The sequence below is a fragment of the Mizuhopecten yessoensis genome, unplaced genomic scaffold (genome assembly GCF_002113885.1).
Source record: "Mizuhopecten yessoensis strain PY_sf001 unplaced genomic scaffold, ASM211388v2 scaffold2137, whole genome shotgun sequence".
In the NCBI taxonomy this organism is placed as follows: domain Eukaryota; kingdom Metazoa; phylum Mollusca; class Bivalvia; order Pectinida; family Pectinidae; genus Mizuhopecten; species Mizuhopecten yessoensis.
The window spans coordinates 318,217-334,192 of NW_018404396.1; the positions used below are offsets into that span (position 1 = coordinate 318,217).

Below are 15,976 nucleotides of genomic sequence, written 5' to 3' on the forward strand. Positions count from 1 at the left end.
TCCCTCATCATGTAGACCGCCTGGCCCCCTACCAACGGCAGGTAATACCACCACACCACGTAAACCCATTACGGCCTTAACCATATACCCTTATCAACCAATTACACTGACATCCACGCATAGGCGAAAACCGCAGAGGCCTTAGGTGAACTTTAGCCGCACAATTATAAAAATGTCTTGAAATCAGTGTCATGTATTGGTTTGGTTGTATTGCAACATATACAAAGACAGTGTTTGTATGAAAATCACATTAATTACAACAGGCAATATCGTTTGACAACCGGATACCAAACCAACAAATCAAGATACTCTATAAGGCGCGCAGCCTATTCAGCTATTGACAAGTTTACTGTGAAAGCTTTTCGTGCGGCAAATTGACTTGAAGCAGGTCGACATGAGCTAGAGGAAATGTATGGCATCTTTGCCGCTGCCGTGGAACATGTGTTAACAGTTTGAGAAATGAAATTGAAATTAAACGTTTAAACAATTTGACACCCATGGAATTAAACCATTGATTCAATGATCCACTGATTAAGACTGACATCGACAAACTGACGAGGCGGCAAACCATGAAATAAACATATTGATGACTCGCTTTTTCCACGAATTTTATCGGTTTACAGGTCTGATTAACAATATTACACTGAAGTAGCCACAGGTTCTAGGAGAAATCAATATATATTGGCAGACTTAAAATGGTGCGGTCTTTTCTTTCGGTCTTTTAATGCGTTCCTATACCACATGATACGAGTACATGACGAGGTAAATGACATTTATATCTAGAAATCAACAAACAATACAATGTGGAAACTAGGTAGTCGGCATGTCAACTGCAGACAGTAACCAATGAATGACACCGGCAAAGATGTCGTCAGATCAAAATATGATAACCGCACACTTGTCGTGAGACAAAACCAATAAAAGACGACCGCAAACATTGTTAGACTACTCGAACGCTTATACTTAAGTAATAACCAGGATCATGTTTGGCGTTCTACGGTACAAACCGAAAAATGTGTGTACTTTGCATACATCTACGGAGTGATTATTCACAAAAGTGCACATAGTTTTTTGTTAGTGTTTATCATATTACTCCACAAATAATCTTGGTAGTTCCATATTATTGAATTTCGAGGTTCAGAAACCACTTTTAAATGCATGATTAATGAATATTTTATTCCTTTCTGATAAAAACATAAACATATCTGTACAAAACACAACTCTGCTCTGTCATTTCATCGCGAAGCAACTTCAAGCAAGTTCGAACCATAAATACCGGGTTAACTATTGGGGAAGACACTAATGCTATCTTAAGGGTATACGATACAACTTGCTAAAGTCTATCACTGGGGGGATAGCCAATAGTATCATTACCAATGAATAGTAAGCGTGAAATTGCCACTAGACGCAAAGTACTGCAACCGTACGATTGCCTGTACAAAAACATTTAAACTTCCAACTAACAGTCAGAAAAGACCTGTGTTCGTCGACAACGTGGTCGTCAGATAAACGTGTAACAACTGCAAACTTGCCGTCAGAATAAAAAATGTACGAACACATTATGTGCAGATCTTTGATAAACATTGTTATTACAACAAGATTTTCAATTTAAAATGAAAACTACGCTTTTAATTACCGATTCGATAACTAGTATGCGCATAATTAAATCATTTTAAGGCACAAACATTCAGTGTGAAACGTCTTTGAAATGTTTTTGTCAATTTTTAAATCGAAAAAAGTATTACATTCTTGTCGGGCACGCGCTTGTAGTTCGTAAAAAAGGTTAGTCGCTCACTTTTACTTACCAATATAGAGTGCGTACAGATCTTCGACTTTAGACTTAAACCCATCAAAATATTCGACAATTATTTCAGAACGGTTCATGGTAGCGCTACTTCTTCTCGTGTGTGGTGCACGAAGTGTGTTTGTGTAAGGTATATTTATATATATATATATATGTAAATTTATTTGTTTTTCGCAATTGGTATCACAGAGCGAATAAGGATCAAGCTTCTTCAAGAAAATGTGGATGTTGTCCTGTAGCATAATAGCCGCACCTAACCATTCATGGAAATAGTTGTGTATTTCACACGGATGTTCTCATGTAAATAGTAGCTCTTCAAGTGTTACATTTAAAATAAGCTTATCTCATCCTAGCATACTGTACTTTTGACCGTTGTACTGACGTCACTGTTGCTTAGGTGATTGTTTTATAATATATTAAATACTATCATATAATGTAAATTGAAACGAACGCTCCTGTTTTTCATATTATTACAAAGTCACCCTTCCCACAATATGCCTCGATTGGTAGCGATTTCGTTTCAGATTTTGTCCTCGTATATTGACAATGAGATATGATTAGTTTCGTTTTCGAGTTAAGTGTATATTATCGATACGGTACATTTTTATATTACAATTTACAACAAAGTCGTTGATTCTCGATGCATCTCATAAAACTCCAATAAATATTCTATAATCCTTTAGGCATCACCAATGTGGTGCTTAGTCTAGCAACAGTTCCGTTATATGTATGATCGCTATGGCAATATGTATAACGAGAATATCAGAGTATAATCACTACATGTATCATATCGTGTGCAATTTTACAGCCTGAATTGACGTCTCACAGCAAAGAGCATTTTTAGTCTTTTTTTTGGTTTCTTTTATTCAATTGGAAGTCATTGCGAAGGTAAAATTAAAAAAAAAATGGCGTGGCGTGGCGGTCCCACTCAGTAGGTGCTATGGCATTCTGACTCAAATAGAAGAAATCGTTATAATATTTGACAAGGTACTGGAATGTTGTGAGAATATTGCATGTAATACCAGACAGATACGCTATGATTGACCATACAAAATTCAACACCCATGCTAAGTATTTTTCATAAAGATAATGTTATAACACCTAGTGTATCAGTCTTACACATGGTTTTATTTTTTACATTGTGGGCGATGTATTAAACCTATGTTTATAATACCTAGTTTTAGAAGTACGCTTGTTGTGTCGTCCAATGCCAAAATGATCACACAATTTACTGCATTTTAAAATAATGATCTGAGAGTAATAAAGGTAAATAATTTTTTAATATTTAGTATGGACTATAAATGGTTAGGCCAACTCGATTTAAAAATCTTCATTGTATTTTCAAATTAATGTTTTTATTTTTAAATGCTTCTTTGATACTGTATTATGACGATATAAATTTATGTTTGCAGTTACGGTTACTTTCGTAATTCAGATTTGCCCTAATTAATGAAATATAAATAATCATTGAATTTTGTCAAGTTTTCGACTATTTTTTCTTTTAACAACCATGTCAAGATCAACAGGATATTCCAATTTTTATAATTTATACAAATTTGATCTCGTTTCTATGGCAACCATAATCTTACCACAATTTTTTTTTCCATATGTATATAGGGGAAGTATTCGAAATGAAAGAAGCAGCGATTTGAAAAGACAAAGTATAGGAAGTGAATTTTGATGGATTTAGGGGTCATAAAAGTCCTATTATACATAGTCCTTAGGTAGCACATTGATTTTTATTATGCTTTTCAATTACTATGAATTTAATTCCTCTATATAGCCAGCATTTTGGGTGCAACAAATAACCACATGGAAATTCATTTGAATTTTCAAACTCAGATTGCCATTAGTCAATTAAAACTGTCACATGACAATTTTCAAATACATTTCTACTATCAAATCAACCAAACATCATCTCCTTTACCCTTGGACTATGCTGATTAGTTGAACACATGTAAGGTTTTCCGGACGCAACCTTTTGGTTATTGCTCCTTATATGTAATATGTTTACATAGGTTCCATAAAAAATTGTTGTTACCATGTTTACTCGGCACAAACTCGTTATTCAAATCAATGACAATTATTGAAAATATTATCCATAACCAAAACGAACCAGCCGTGAATTCCATGTAATATTAGGGCAACATATATTTGCTTTGTTAGAAGGAATCAAAACACAAAGCTGATCGCTAGTGAAGCTGATAACAGCATCAGTAGCTACCACAGAGATAGTTACTTACTGTATAGTTTCCTGACGAGTTTCTTTGCGTGTTTGTCCCAGAACGTCCTGGAGCGACAGAACGGATACTTCCAGCAAACGAATAGACCGACGAACAGCACGAGGGCAGTGCTCACCAGTGCTGTGATAATGGCTGCAACCTCGTACGTCGGTACTGTAAATAAAGAGGGAACGACTTAAATAATGTCTATATCCATATAATACACTGCATCTATAATATAAATGCATTATGTCTAGATCTCTATACGTACAGTATGTACATGTATGTAATTGATAAATCTTTAAATGTATGCATACTGTGTTTACAATGCTACATCGTGTCTCTTACTTTTGAATAATACACTATGTCTTTGCATGTTAACATTATATTTTACATCAACTTGGAAATATGTTTAGAGTATGAAGCTTGTTTTATTGGCGCCACAAATAAGACGGTAGAGTAAACATGTTGTTTATAATAAGTGTGTTGGTAAATTAAAAATAGTGAATCTTCATTTGATGAATAATAAACCAATACGAAGAATGGTGACTTCTGTTAATATATAACAGCAGAAATAGACACCGATAACGGGCATCAGCAATATATACTGTATACATGGAGTCACCGTTCATACGCGATATGTTGCCCGTACATTGTATCTCTATACAGTAACTAAAACATTGTCTCTTAACATGGAATGTTATAAAATTGTCTTTACATTGCATCTCGCATCCTCGATACTCACTTACGCTCTCTACACCCCTATAATATGTCATGGCAAAATTGAAGGCACGAAAAAAGCTGTTTGATTGGTCTCAGGAAAAAAATACTAGGCTGATACATATGTACCTGTCCTTTGATGATTACAAAGGAGAGACGCCCGACTTCAAAGCCTGTCATTTTTTACCGTTACGTGACCGCAAGATTCTTTGGGTGTATATCAAAACAAGGTGGTGCACACCGAGCCTCCAATTTTTCTATGACATATTCCAGGGGTGCAGAGAGCGAAAGTGAGCGTAACCCCTGGATGTCAAGGATGTGCATCTCGATACAGAAGCTATAACAGTGAATCTCTATACAGGTCACTTAAACATTGTCTCTTAACATGGTATGTTGTTAAATTGTCACTACATTGTATTTCTTTACATGTTACCATAACATTGTCTCTAAACATGGGATGTTGTTAAATTGTCTGTACATTATATCTCTAAACAGGTAGCTATAACATTGTCTATAAACATGGTATGTTGTTAAATTGTCAGTACCTTGTATCTCTATACAGGTAGCGATAACATTGTCTGTATATTGTATGTTGTTAAATTGTCACTACATTGTATTTCTTTACATGTTACCATAACATTGTCTCTAAACATGGTATGTTGTTAAATTGTCACTACATTGTATTTCTTTACATGTTACCATAACATTGTCTCTAAACATGGTATGTTGTTAAATTGTCTGTACATTATATCTCTATACAGGTAGCTATAACATTGTCTGTATATTGTATTTCTATACAGGTAGCTATAACATTGTCTCTAAACATGGTATGTTGTTAAATTGTCTGTACATTGTATCTCTATACAGGTAGCTATAACATTGTCTGTACATTGTATGTTGTTAAATTGTCAGTACATTATATCCTTATACAGGTAACTATAACATCGTCTTTAAACATAGTATGTTGTTAAATTGTCAGTACATTATATCTCTATACAGGTAACTAAACATTGTCTGTACATTGTATCTCTATACAGGTAGCTATAACATTGTCTCTAAACATGGTATGTTGTTAAATTGTCAGTACATTATATCTCTATACAGGTAACTATAACATTGTCTGCACATTGTATTTCTATACAGGTAACTATATAACATTGTCAGTACATTGTATTTCTTTACAGGTAACTATAACATTGTCTCTAAACATGGTATGTTGTTAAATTGTCTGTACATTGTATCTCTATACAGGTAACTATAACATTGTCTGTATATTATAACTCTATACAGGTAACTATAACATTGTGTGCACATTGTATTTCTATACAGGTAACTATATAACATTGTCTGTACATTGAATTTCTATACAGGTAACTATAACATTTTCTGTACATTGTATTTCTATACAGGTAACTATATAACATTGTCTGTACATTGTATTTCTATACAGGTAACTATACAACATTGTCTGTACATTGTATTTCTATACATGTAACTATAACATTGTCTCTAAACATGGTATGTTGTTAAATTGTCTGTACATTGTATCTCTATACAGGAAACTATAACATTGTCTGTATATTATAACTCTATACAGGTAACTATAACATTGTCTGCACATTGTATTTCTATACAGTTAACTATATAACATTGTCAGTACATTGTATTTCTTTACAGGTAACTATAACATTGTCTCTAAACATGGTATGTAGTTAAATTGTCAGTACATTATAACTCTATACAGGTAGCTATAACATTGTCTCTAAACATGGTATGTTGTTAAATTGTCAGTACATTGTATTTCTATACAGGTAACTAAAACATTGTCTCTAAATATGGTATGTTGTTAAATTGCCCGTACATTGTATCTCTATACAGGTAGCTATAACATTGTCTGTACATTGTATTTCTATACAGGTAACTATAACATTGTCTCTAAACATGGTATGTAGTTAAATTGTCAGTACATTATAACTCTATACAGGTAGCTATAACATTGTCTGTAAACATGGTATGTTGGTAAATTGTCTGTATATTGTATCTCTATACAGGTAGCTATAACATTGTCTGTAAACACGGTATGTTGTAAAATTGCCCGTACATTATATCTCTATACAGGTAACTATAACATTGTATATCTAAACAGGTAACTATAGCATTGTTCCCACGAGAATAGCAAAGTGTCTTGCATTTCCGTTTCCAGTCTTTTGTTTTTATTTTACCCACGTATCTTTGGCAACAAAGTAGAGTCTGCAGTATCTGAAAAAATCAGACTACAAACATAAACGACATGGAATCGGCGGTATCTGATACATTAAAAACATACTATAACATTCAGCTGTGTAGAGAAGCTTAACAACCTTACGTGTAGTGAAACCGTTATCCAAATATAGGATGCCATTTTATATTTTGAAGGGGAATTAAAATATTTGTAGACATAATTCCGATGGACAAAATATATTTCATAATGACAGATAAGCGGAACGTTCTTTGTCTCGTTCATTTCAACAAATTTATTGACAAAGTTGATACAAGTCAATTGGATGGAATAACAGGCAAAGCCTATATAAATTCTCTCCAGCGGTGGCTAAATTAACGGATTCTGTTATTTTTATTTGATTTAATTAATGCATCAATTTTGAAATGAAAATTATGAACAAAAAAAATCAAAGGGATGAACTCCTTCTTAATTAACATAACTGAAATACAAATACATTCACACTTCTCATATCACACACAAAACACTTCCACAGGTATTAATTATCTTTATAACATTTTACAATGTATGTAAGCTATATAGCTATCAAATCACACAGATATTGGCATTTGTTTCGTTCCCACGAAGGGTAGTATTGAACGGGAGTTATATACTGTAGCTACAAAACATAACGAGCAACACTGTCTGAACGGAATAACGAGAATATGGTTGTCATCTGATCATATAAAGTCTAACAGTAGCGACACCTAGGTAGTATATGTAATGCGAGTTCTTCGATTACATCTATATTACTGCTGTGTTTGCTTGTGTATTCCATATATATTTCATAGTCGGTGTTCGACCTATACGAACTCAAAATACATTCACCTTTTGAAAATATGTCAAATTCCATACAGTAACTGTGGCACCCGATCACGTATAAACTAAATCAGTCTTATGTGTAACGGAGAGATCAAAAATATGCGATATCATATGTATGGGAGTGATGCCCCCTTGTTCAGTGAAATCTTTCTTTAAGTACAGAAACAATACATGTACTATATGTAATCTCAATGCGGTCTCCTAGGCAGAGTTACAGTGTCAGAGCGCGTTTTCCAAATGCTATGAGACAAAATTTGGGAACCAAATAGAGAGATTGATTACATTATTGTTTGCATGATTTGATTACGAGAGAGTGACTTTATTCTAGTTGAGATGAAGAGCTTTCAGTTTAAAATGTAATTATCAATGTTTCTGCTATTGATAAGTATTAAAGAATGCGTTAGTTATTTTGTAAAATGATAACAAAACTAGCCCTTGAATGGTGGTGTATAAATTAAAAAGATAGACTGCCCTTAATGTGATTTCTTTTGTCGTCATTACTTGACCAAAACAGAAAACTATTTCACAATTATTCATTAGTTTCATATCAATAGTCATATACATGTACCACCGGTGTCGATAATTAACTTGTATCTATGCAAGTGGTCCATCGGCTGGCTGTTACAGAATGTACACTTTTTGGAACAGTCTTTACATTTTGGCAACTTCCCCATAACAATACTCGCTGGTTTTATACAATAAAAAGAAATAATTGTTTGCTGATTTCAATCACGATGATTACAAAACGTTCAGACAAATACTTTCATGTTGTACTAAATTCAACCATGACCAGCTTTGATCATATTGTTAATATGTCAACTAAAAGAACTGTGGTTTGGACTCTAAATTACTTCCTGAATTCTACATCCGTCGTTCAACAACACATGTATGGCACAGCAATGTCATTAGTAGACGTTACAAACATCCTAACACAAATATTGTGTATAAGCATGACATTTGAATCAATTTGGGGCGATAATTAACAATTATGTCGCATATATCAATATCTTAAGGCAGAGTAAATTTGGACAGTCATTCGTTGTTGGGAACAATGAGTAACGCTCTAACTTTACTTTCCAGGGGGACACATACATATATTAGTATGGATTTAAGCACAGGTATAAGAGACGAACAAACTAATATAGTAAATGTCTTATTATCTTATGATAACTTAATATCCTATACAATCAAATTTCATTATTCCAGTTCCACTAATCAAGTCACGACTAATCATGATGTTGCATCTCTTAACAGTATTTAAGGAACACTATGGCAATCATAGCCTAGAACACCACTGTTTTGATGATTGCACTTGAAATGAGGTCCAGGGTATTTAAGAAACTTCCTGTAGGCAAAGCAGCGTGGTATGAACTAATGGTTGTGTGTGTTAATGACATGTTTACTGGTGTTTGTGTATTCAGTATAACCCATTTTCACTAGTAAGAATATGGTCCACCTTTGTCAACAAAAGGTTTGTACATTATATAAACGCACACAATGTGATATCTAAAAGTAATTGTGCTGTTTTCTTACTTCCAATCATTTTGGAAGAATAATGGAGTAGACTTACATCTTTATAGCGAATCTGGATTTCTAAAGAATGTCAGCAGTATAACACTTTTGTAGGGTTTCCTACTTAGACTACAAATATGCTTTATATGCTTTTTTTATAATAAAACTAAATTATTTGTATTGCAAAAGCCTTCGACAACGTGTGGCCTAACGGCCCATATTTGAACACACAGGTATCGACTTTAAACATCAATAGCATTGTCTCTTTATATAAGACTACGTATAGTGGGTGTGTGAATAAGTCTCGTATCCAATAGTTACAGGAATTGCAAGGTTGGTGTCCGAAGAACATTTTGGTCTAGAACACCATTATTTTTGACGATTTCTCTTTAAATGTGGCCACCGGTAATTGTCAAACTTTCTTGGTGGCAGTAAAGTAGGATAGGATCACATTGTGTATAACCTACCGACACGTATACTCATGTTGGTGTATTCTATATAACGCATGTCACTAGTAAGAATAGGTTTTACTTCTGTATACGTTTTACGTCATGAATACAAATAGAATGTGGTCACAATATTAATTATATCATTTGATGGTCTTGCTTTTAGAGTCATTTTAAATGGATAAATTCGAATAGCTGAACCTTTTTTAGTTATGACAAAATGGATTACAGCGTCATCAGTACTATGACCTCCTATTAGTGTCCTTAGGGACAGATTAGCCTTGTTCTAGAGAAGAGGATGGGTTTTATTCTATACAAGAGTTCCTAGTTATTCAGTCACATTGCTGAGACGTTGGTTGGGCGAACTACTTGGAATAAAATAAGCTGGACAACTTACTGAGAATGGAGTTGACAGAACTAACCTCTGGAAATGGAGTTCACTGGATTACCTTTGTTTTTTGAACGAAGTTTGCTTGATTATCCACTTGGAACTGGGTTTTTTTGTTTTATTTTATTATTATATAACACTACTTTGATGCAAATTCTGAGTATTAGTAAAGCTAATCGTTTGTAAAAAGGCTCCCGGTAAGGTACCTCATTACAGACGTGTACACCAATAAGTCATAGGCCCTCAATATTTAAACTGCTATGTTTCATAGATCTAACATTGTTGGCCAGATAGTATATATAACCGGTACTATCACTGATTGCATTAACAGAATAGGAAAACCGTCTGTCTATTAATGATAATTCCAGGTTCGTATATACTGCTTTATCACAACCTAGTCCGGAGGTCGTCTCAAGGTGGTTCACAAATTATAATCCGTGGTTATAGGGCCTTTGCAACCAGCCAATATCATTCTAAACTCCCTGGGGACATACAACCAGAGCTGCCAGTTCGCCGCTCATAGCTAGCATTCAGCTTAGTAGACTGGAATAAGCGGAGTAAAGTATCTTGTTCAAAGATACAACACAGTGGCGTGACGTGACTCGAACCCGCAACTCTTGGGTCACGAGCCCGGCGTCCTGCCACTAGACTACCGTGCATATATAGTACGTGTACTGGATATTCCATAGTGTTCCTTAAAACATTTACAATTTTACCTAAATTACAAAATCCGTTGTATTTGTTGATTGCTGTTTCACAGGTTGACATGTGGACTGATGTTATCTCACTAGGAAGTCACGGGGCACGTCACAAGAAATAAAGACAAAAATAAATAAATATTGTACTTGTACAAAGATAAACATGCCTGTTTGATCTGATATCGACAACATCAAATATTGTCAACAATGAACCAGTTTATTGTCAATTAACAACTGTCATTATGCCCTTTTCACGGCTTTATTTATGAAACAACTGAAGCTATTAGAAATTCTTGATCACCGGAAGTCGCAGCCCAGGGAAATCCAATGTACAAAAGGCGGAAGTGACCTGATTCACCTGCATTAAAGTTTATGTTGGCTTGCAGCTTCATAGAAACTTTTTCCAAATTGTTTGTGTATTTGAATTGACAACAACTATCTATTTCTAGGAATGATGTTAAAGAAAATATGTGGTTGACGCTATTGTCTATTATACCGAATGATGTTAAAGGAAATGTGTATGTGTTATTAGCTATTACTCTAAACGATGTTAAAGCAGAAATATGGCTGTCGCTATAACCCATTACTCCGATAAGTGTTACTGTCGTTATCACCTATTACTCCGACAGCTGTTAAAGGAAATATATAGCTAATGCTATTACCTATTACTACGACAGCTGTTAAAGGAAATATATAGCTAATGCTATTACCTATTTCTCCGACAGCTGTTAAAGAAATTGTATGATTGTCGCTATTACCCATTACTGCAAACAATGTAAAAGGAAATATATAACTGTATTGTCACCTATTTCTCCGACAGCTGCTAAAGGAAATATATGATTGTCGCTATTACCTATTACTGCAAACAATGTAAAAGGAAATATATAACTGTATTGTCACCTATTTCTCCGACAGCTGCTGAAGGAAATATATGATTGTCGCGATTACCTATTAATGCAAACAATGTAAAAGGAAATATATAACAGTATTGTCACCTATTTCTCCGACAGCTGCTAAACGAAATATATGATTGTCGCTATTACCTATTAATGCAAACAATGTAAAAAGAAATTTATAACTGTATTGTCACCTATTTCCCCGACAGCTGTTAAAGGAAATATATAGCTAATGCTATTACCTATTTCTCAGACAGCTGTTAAAGGAAATATGTGATTGTCGCTATTACCTATTACTGAAAACAATGTAAAAGGAAATATATAACAGTATTGTCACCTATTTCTCCGACAGCTGCTAAACGAAATATATGATTGTCGCTATTACCTATTACTCGAAACAATGTTTAAGGAATATATGACTGTATTATTACCTATTATTTAGACAACTGTTAACAAACACATATGGCTGTTTCTATAACTTATTACTCCAAACGATGTTAAAAGGATTATTTGACTGCATTATCGCCTATTACTCTAAACAATGTTAAAGGAAATATATGGATGTAGCTATTAGCTATTAAATTTAAACCGGACGGTGTTAAGATAAATATATGACTGTCGCTATAAGCTTTTACACCGGACGGTGTTTAAGGAAGTAACTATAAGCTAGTACACCGGACGGGAAGTATATGGCTGTCGATTGCTATTACACCGGACAGTGTTAAAGGAAATATATGACTGTCGCTATCAGCTATTACACCGGACGGTGTTAAAGGTAATATATGACTGTCGCTATAAGCTATTACACCGGACGGTGTTAAAGGAAGTATATGGTTGTCGCTATAAGCTATTACACCGGACGGTGATAAAGGAAACATATGACTGTCGCTATCAGCTATTATATCGGACGGTAAGGGAAGAATATGACTGTACCTATTCGCTATTACACCTGACGGTGTTAAGGGAAGTATATGGTTGTCACTATAAGCTATTACACCGGACGGTGTTAAAGGAAATATATGACTGTCGCTATAAGCTATTACACCTGACGGTGTTAAATGAAACATATGACTGTCGCTATAAGCTATTACATCGGACGATGTTAAAGGAAGAATATGGCTGTACCTATTCGCTATTACATTGGACTATGTTAAAGGAAATGTATGGCTGTAGCTATTAGCTATTACACCGAACGGTGTTAAAGGAAGAATATGGCTGTTAGCTATAAGTTATTACTCCGAACGATGTGAAAGGAAATATATGGCTGTAGCTATTTACTGTCAGTCCGACAGCTGTGAAAGGAAGTATACACCAATTTGATTTTGATGAAGCGGAAACCAGTCAAGACATTTTTATCTCGCTTTTTCAAAAGCTGAATTCCAACGTTTTGCTTTGACCTAATTCCATGAACACTCACTGCCCCCTCACAGTTTTAGAAATGCTTTTTTTGACAGAAACAACTACAGAGATACGAGAAAAAGCTAACTTTTTTTTAATGTAAAAAGGAATGCACATGACAATTGTATACTTAACGACACATTGTTTGCAAAATTGATTTGGTATGTTTTCTAAATAGGTATCTACATGAACAAATTAACATTTCAACTATTAGTACAGATTTCGTTTGGTATAAATCAAAAAATTAAAACATTTGTTTCCTTACTTCGTTTTTATATTCATATTAATTTTCAATTAAAGCCAATTAATTAGAAAAAGTGTAAAAACGCATTTATGTTTTGAAAATGTGATTAAAATTTGTTTAACGCAGGTATTTGTTTTGAAGTGTTTTATTAAAATGTTGCAATAATTTTTATTCGCTTTTGAGATTTTGATGGTTTAACGACGGATAACATTTTAAAAATATTTTGGTATTTATAAATTCTTTGTGAACTGCCAGTGAACCGGACATCCACTTTGCATGCATTCAAATGTATTTCCCTTTTCTTTACAACCTCATGAATAGAGCCCCTCCTACCCAAGTCGCAAAACTGCTATGGATACAGCCAATACTAAAGTTAAAGATTCAGCGGAAATGAATGAATGTAGTTTTTCAAGAATAAAAATCAATAGCTGCTACAGAGGCAGCGCTGACTAGTAAATAAATACGGCTACACTGTCGTTAGGGCGCGTAATTGGTTTGTTTCCTCATCAATTACAAGTAGTTTTATCTTCAACGTAGAACTGTTCACTGGTCATTGATTAGAGCATGTGAGTGTTTATTAGACCCAGTATCCAGATTCACTCTTTAACATGCCTTTACTGTAAACCGTCTCTTACGGCACCTATCGACACAATTACCAGAGTCACTCTCCAAAAGCCTTCATTGTGAACCTCTCTTTAGACTTTATAGACACTTAAAGACACTGTTACTAAAGTAAAACTCGAACAGCCTTCCATTGTGAATCTCACCTCCAACAACCCTCCAGTGTGAATCTCTCTCAGGTACCTATGGACACAATTCCAGAGCCACTTTCCAAGGGAATTTCTTTTTAGACGCTTATTAATATTGACCTGAGTCAGCTCCAACAGTCCTCCAATGTGAATCTACCTCTAAATGCATTTACTTGTAAAACGGTTCTTTCGGCATTCTCGTGTCTTTGCTCGAGTAGTTATTAAGGAATGATCATAGTTGTTTCTACCTTAGACAAAGAACCATGCAACATCAAACGGCAGTTTATGTAACCAGATATGATAAGAGTGATATTCAGACATTCTTTGAAAGGAATTCAGATCAGAAGACACATTGTGTGTGTCTCTGTCGATGATCTGTTATGGCTTTTATTCATCACCACGCCATTTTGACCTAGTTGCTATATCCATCTTGGCCGGTCCTTTTGAAATTGTCTTGCGACCAAATTCATTGTCCCAATTAGTAATGATGTCTTTATTTACTGAACTGCACCCTTATTGACATCCTCTGAAGAGCGAACGGTTCTGTAGCAAAAAGCAAGTATTAGCGATATGGACGATTTGTTTTAAATAATTCAAAATAGAGGTCATTATGATCTCTTTAACTATATTTAGTTCAATAATTCAAGGGACATACTAAATGTTTTAACTGAAAATAAAGACATACACTAGACAAACATTTATGATGGAAAGACGGACGGAAGACGAAATGCGTGTGGGCAAACTTAAAATCCCTTTCGGTAGCACCAACAGGGACCGTAACCTAATAGTCGTAAATATTCCATCAGGAATATGTTGTTAAATCATGGTATAGCTACATACCAAATTTGAGCCAAATCGTACATCATTTAAACGAAGAATCAGAATCAAGTTAACGTCAGCCATCTTATTTAACAGTTAAACGGAAGTCGTTACAGATTTCGCAGTGCCATGATTCACTCACGTACCAAATGTCTGAAATCAACTGCTGAAAGTTTAACAGGTGAAAAGAAGTTGTGAAAAAGTGCATCATGCTAAAATACACCTACAAACTATAATTTGCTTGAAATGAGACATTATCTAAGTTTTTACAAATCAAAAATGAACACCTACTATTTTGCGGGAAAAGTTGGCCTTATTTATTTCAGTCTTTTGCACAGTCACAAAAAAACATCTGTTGTAAATAGAACATAACTTATAGCCAAATATGTATCAGAAAGTAAGAGGTAATATTTGAATTCAGACCGGAAAAACAATACGATGAGCACATCTACACACACATATCAATTTGCCTGTGAAGTTTCATTAGCATCCGGCAAGTAATCTCTGGGGAAACGTTCGGACTTCAAATGGTGGAAGAAAGATAATAAAAAAAGGAACGCTGTTAAAGAAATTCCAGAACTCGATTAGGGACTTCATAGCAATTGCAGTTTAAGCAATAAGTCTCAGAGCTCGTAATGGCTGCGTATCTGCACAAATCTGTATATATTGATATGCCTGTAAATAGTGTATTATGATCTGTAATGAAGAAAGCGCTTGAAATATCGTGTTTACGTTATATTAGGGGTAAGTCCATAAAATTCAGGACAGTTGACCGATGATACGGCACGTAACACAATTGCGTTATTTATGATTGTGAATGATAACGAAATGATGTCATTGGTTTAACATAATTGCGAATCTTTATTTGAATGACCTCCTGTAGTACGTTCTTACAATTTAAAGCCACACTTGTTTCATAAATGAATTCGATTTGCAAAATATATATGATCAGTCGGAATATAAGCAATTTTCCAAAATCAATAGCGTTCGTCTGGGAGAAA

The 15,976-nt window shown here is 34.5% G+C and overlaps 1 protein-coding gene across 1 annotated transcript in view; it reads right to left on the reverse strand.

Annotated features, from left to right (window-relative positions):
- The window catches only part of LOC110445253 (synaptotagmin-7-like), a 120,306-nt gene that overhangs the window by 19,111 nt on the left and 85,219 nt on the right, over window positions 1–15,976 (reverse strand). The window contains exon 2 of the mRNA XM_021489756.1: window positions 4,048–4,200. Within this exon, the coding sequence (XP_021345431.1) occupies window positions 4,048–4,200 (153 nt within the window). The remainder of the gene's footprint in view (window positions 1–4,047; window positions 4,201–15,976) is intronic.